This window comes from Otolemur garnettii, unplaced genomic scaffold (genome assembly GCF_000181295.1).
Source record: "Otolemur garnettii isolate 467f Iridium unplaced genomic scaffold, OtoGar3 scaffold00046, whole genome shotgun sequence".
Taxonomy (NCBI): domain Eukaryota; kingdom Metazoa; phylum Chordata; class Mammalia; order Primates; family Galagidae; genus Otolemur; species Otolemur garnettii.
Window position 1 is genome coordinate 11,680,707 of NW_003852441.1, and position 5,290 is coordinate 11,685,996.

General features: G+C 47.8%; 1 protein-coding gene across 5 annotated transcripts in view; it reads right to left on the bottom strand.

Moving 5' to 3' along the window:
• Nucleotides 1-3,760: 3,760 nt before the first annotated feature.
• SHBG (sex hormone binding globulin) overlaps nucleotides 3,761-5,290 on the bottom strand; it is a 4,468-nt gene continuing 2,938 nt past the window's right edge. For 4 of the 5 annotated variants that reach the window (XM_023514024.1, XM_023514025.1, XM_023514023.1 and 1 more), the window contains 2 exons: nucleotides 4,170-4,377; nucleotides 3,773-3,939 (listed from right to left, as the gene is read on the bottom strand). In XM_023514024.1, coding sequence (XP_023369792.1) covers nucleotides 3,791-3,939; nucleotides 4,170-4,377 — 357 coding nt within the window. In that variant the 3' untranslated portion in view covers nucleotides 3,773-3,790. Of the gene's footprint in view, nucleotides 3,940-4,169; nucleotides 4,378-5,290 lie in introns of all 5 variants that reach the window. The other variant, XM_012805963.2, reaches the window with a different exon arrangement.

Genomic DNA, 5,290 nt, shown 5'->3' on the forward strand with positions numbered 1-5,290 from the left:
CACCTATGGTCCCAGCTACTTGGGAGGTGGAGGCAGGAGACTCGCTTGAGCCCAGGAGTTGGAGGTTGCTGTGAGCTGTGATGCCAGGGCACTCTACCCAGGGGGATAGCTTGACGCTCTGTCTCAAATTAATTAATTAATTTAAAAAAATTATGGGTCTTTGCAGAGACAAGAACAAAGAAAGAAGAGCTCTCTCTCCCCCACAGATATGGGGGAAGGAGGAATGGAAAGCTGTTTAACGGGGACAGAGTCTCAGATCTTCAAGGATAAAAAGAGTTCTGAAGATGAATGCTGTTTAGGGCTGCACAACAACGTAAATGGGCCTAATGCCACTGAACTGTACATTTGAAAATGGTTAAGATTGTAAATTTTACATTGTGTATATTTTACCATGATTGAGAGAAAGAAAGAAAGATCTTTCACTGACCAGATAGAGCTCCCATTCCTTAGCAGGACACAAAAGGCCTTTCACCACGTGACCTGAAAAGCCTCCCAGTCTGCCCTCATTCCATCTCATACTGCCCATGGTTCAGCCACATCACATGCCCTTCCTCATCTTTTATATCCAGCATGCTCAGAGCCATATGTCAAGAAATATGTGTAAAGTTAATAATAACAACATATCTCATATATTGAGTACTTTCTATAGGCCAATACATTTTACCTATATGATTTTATCAAATGGGTAACTTCTCCATTTTATAGTCAGGCAAACTGAGAGTTAAAGAGGTTTAGTTTTCATTTGTTCAACTTCATGCCTATAATAACTTACCTTTTCCATGGTCCTTGGTAGAACTAGCAACCAGGTTCTCTGGCCTATTAAAGCATTTCACCTGTCTATCTCTCAAAACTCGGGTTCTCCAGGGCCAGTAGCAAGTCTTATTCATCTTTAAAGTCCCTGCGGGCTTGGTGCCTGTGGATCAAGTGGCTAAGGCGCCAGCCACATACACCTAAGGTGGCAGGTTCGAATCCAGCCTGAGCCTGCCAAACAACAATGATAGCTGCAACCAAAAAATGGTCAGGTGTTGCAGCGGGCACCTGTGGTCCCAGCTACTTCGGAGGCAGAGGCAGGAGACTCCCTTGAGCCCAGGAGTTAGAGGTTGCTGTAAGTTGTGATGCCAGGGCACTCTACCCAGGGGGACAGCTTGAGGCTCTGTCTCAAAAAAAAAAAAAAGTAGGGCGGGGCCTGTGGCTCAAAGGGTTAGGGCACTGGCCCCAAATACTAGAGGTGGTGGGTTCAAACACAGCCCCAGCCAAAAACTGCAAAAAAAAAAAATTAAATTAAATAAATAAATAAAAATAAAGTCCCTGTGGACTACCTAACACAGTATTTGGCAAACTGCCAACAACCAGTAAATGTTAGTTGAAAGAAGGAGGGAATGGGCAGGGAGAAAGTGGAGGGCAGGGGTAGGGTAGAGTGAGTGGTTAAACCAGATCTGGAGGCTGCAGGGTGTGCTGCAAAGCTCTGGAAAGTTTTTTAAGGGTGTGGGGAAGGCAAAGGACATTGAACAGGCATCGTAGGTGCCCTTGGTGGGGGCCTGGCAAAATCTGTGTCAAAGCAAAGTCAGTCTTAATGAAAGAGTGTAGACAGCTCTGGATGGTAATCAGGAATCTTGGAATCTAGGGCAGGCTGGGGAAAGAGAAGTTGGGGGCACAGTGTCCTGGAGAGGGTGGGGTGGAGGGAGGGGAGAAAAGCCAGTCCCTGGGAGATTCCAGGAACAAAAAGTCAGGAAGTTGCCACTCAGAACAATCCCCTTGGTGGGCACACAGGTGTATCCAGCCTCTTTAACCTCTCTCCCCACTGGCTCACGCTCATGGCCTCACAGGATGACTTCTTTTCATTATTCAGGTCTCTGCTCAAGTGACTTCCTGACCACCCAGCTAATGTTGCACCTCCCTTTCCCCTATTATATTACAGAATTTTATTCCCTTTTTAGCTCTAACTACTATTTGAAATGAGCCTTCTCATTCACTCCTTTTCTTTTCTTTTCTTTTTTTTTGAGACAGAGTCTCACTATGTCACCCTCAGTAGAGTGCCGTGGCATCATAGCAACCTCAAATTCTTGGGCTAAAGCGATTCTTTTGCCTCAGCCTCCCAAGTAGTTGGGACTACAGGCATCCGCCACAACATCCGGCTATTTTTGGGTTGCAGTTGTTGTTTAGCAGGCCCAGGCCAGCCTCGAACCCACCAACCTGGGTATATGTGGCCCGCGCCCTACCACCTGAGCTATGGACGCCACCTCCTTTTCTTGTTTATGGACTGTCTGCTTCCCCTTCACTCTATTGTAAGCTTCATGACAGCAGAGATCATGTCTGTCCTTTTTGCCAGTGCATTGTAGGTGTCTAGAACGGTGCTTGGTACATAGTAGGTGTTCAGGTGGCCAAAGTAACCCTGAACATTACCCAAGGGCCAGAATTGAGTTTGGGCCCTCTCTCTCCATGCTCAGGATTCTCCTACAAACACTGCTGGCTAGTGGAGGCAGTTCTACACTGGGAAGGTCTATAGAATTAAGACTGGGAGGGGCACAAGGCAGGATTTGGGATTTGTCTTCCACCTTAGAAACTGTTGCAGCCTTCTTACCCTAGGGTCATTTAGGTCCTCACTGATCCCTACAGAAAGGGAGAGAAAGCAGGTCCACGTAGTGACTCACCCTGTTGCCTGGGTTACTGGCAGGAAGATCCTTGGAAGAAACAAGAAGCTGGGAAACTTGGTGGGGGCCTAGCGATCCCATGGAGTCTGGAGATGCAGGATGCATTAACAGTTCTTGAGCAGGATAAGAATTGAGAAGTGGGGACAGGGACGGGAGATCCAGGGTTCCTTGGTGAGCAGGCAGCTTTGGGCTGGAACCCAAGGTTTCTTCAGAGGTCAAAAGACTGGGAGCTGGAATATAGGGGTTGGGCATGAGGCATCCCCAGGGACTAGGAAGCTGAGACAGGAAGGTGCCCATGGGAGGGGACAGGGCACCAGGATTCTCCAGAGGTTTAGGGGCTGAGGGCTGGGTTACCATATTCTTTGAAGGCAGAGATATTCCTGAATCCGCCTGATCTTCCCAGCTGGGAACAGCACAAGCCAGCTCTTGTTTAATTGAGTACAGAAATACTCATCTGGGAACGCAGTAAGTGGACTGAGACTAGGAAAGAGAAGTGGCTTTCTTCATCTGCTCACCTCCCTGTTTCTTCCGCCCTGCCCCTCCTTTCCCAGAAACCCTATACCCCTTGCTCTACAACCCTCTCATGCCCTCTGCTGCTCCCTCCCTGGGCAGCAGTGGCCAATCCAAGGACCAGAATGACTTGAGACAACAAATTCCATCTCTTCCCTTCCTCCTGATCTCTAGGGACCAGCCAGAAGCAGGAAGCTGGAATCTCAAAGGGAATAGACAACTACAGAAGGAGGTGTGCTCCCAGCTTCCAGAAAGTGGCCTGGATCTGGTGTGTGCATGTCTGTGGGTGCTGTTGCTAGGAATCCAGCCTATGAAGTGTCCACTTTCTCAGGGAAGCCCTCTGTGGTGCCCAGATTAGGTGAAGGCCACCAAATAGCCACTCTCTCACAACTCTCAGTCTCACAATTCTCCCTTCTGGTGCTTACTGGAGTTTCCAATTATCCACTTATTAGTTAACCTTTGATGAATGCCCACCTCCCCATGAGCACCAAGGGGGTAGGAACCAAGTTGTTTTGCTCACTGATACAACTCAAAGCTTGACACAGTTCTTGGTATGTTATCAGTACATAGTGAATATTTTTTCAGTAAGTGAACAAGTGACTTTCAAAAAGAATGCTTAGGTAAGGGCTTTAATGGGAGTTGTCAGTTTCATTGCCTGGGCTCTGGGGACAGCTGTGAGTCCAGATGTCCTGGCTTCTATTCAGGGCCCGGTCCATGTCCAGCCTCTGGCCCTGTGCCCAAAGACCATTCAAGCAAAAGGAGGCAGAAGAGTCCTCTCCTAGAGGGGAGGTGACATAGAGGTAGCATTAGAGCATTAGGGTGCCTTAGATCAAGAAACTCCTCTCCACTTTTCCAACCTTAGTTTTCAAAAACATTGCCTCCCCACCACCCTCCATATCGTTTGTCTTTTTGAGATCCTCCCAGAGGCTTTCTTCCTCTCAAAATACATTCCTTTTCTTTAGCTGTTTACCATGGTGCGTGCAGAACTGGAACATCTCTCTCTCTTACCTGCTAAAGCCCCCAAGAAGAGTCGCCCTTGAGGCTGGGCCCAGAGGCTGAAGAGGGGGCCAAGGCCCAAGGCAGGAACAGCAAGGACTTCTGTCTTCAGGCCCTGGCTCAAGACCACTCTGGATGCACTCAGCGTTAGCTGAAGAGAGTGTTCCAAGACCAGGGGCAGATCCAGCCCTGGCCCCCACCCAGGAGACAACACCACCTTCTGCAGAGTGTGTGGGAATAAAAAATCAGCAGAACCAACTCCTTATGTCCTCACCCCAGCTATCTCAATTCTGCCTTTCAGCTACACCTCCACCTACTGGCCGTTCTCACCACTTAAATCCTGCCCCAATTTTCCGGGCTTGACCTCTGTGAAACCACACTTACTTATTCCAAGTAAATATGGAATCAAAGTAAAAACTTTTTGCTTGCTATAGGAGGCTTCAAGATAGGTTGCTCACCTCCCAGCCCCATCTGAGTGTCACCCTTAAGGCCTCTTTTCTTTTTAAATACTTTTTTTTATTTTTGAGACAGATTCCCACTTTTGTTGCTCCAGGCTAGAGTCCTGTGGCATCATCCTAGCTCACAGGAACCTCAAACTCTTGGGTTCAAGCAATCCTCCTGCCTCAGCCTCCCGAGTAGCTGGGGTTACAGGAGCCCACCACAACAACCAGCTAATATTCTCTATTTTTAGTAGAGACAGGGTTTCACTCTTGCTCAGGCTGGTCTTGAACTCCTGAGCTCAAGTGATCCTCCCACCTTAGCCTCCCAAAGGGCTCGAATTACAGCATCTGGCCTTAAACTTTTTTTTTTTTTGAGACAGAGTCTCAAGGTGTTGTCCTGGGTAGAGTGCCATGGCATCATAGCTCATAGCAACCTCCAACTCATGCTCAAGTGATCTTCTTGCCTCAGTTTTTCTATGTTTAGTAGAGACAGGTTCTCATTTTTGCTCAGACTGGTCTCACACTTTTGAGTTCAAGCAATCCATCCTCCTTGGCCTCCCAGAGTGCTCATCACAGGGATGAGCCACCATGCCAAGCCTTAAACATTCCTTTTAAAAAAAGGAAAAAAGTCTGCCTCTTTAATAGCTCAAACAAAACCAAGAGAATGCTGAAGAAAGAAAACAATTTTTTTTC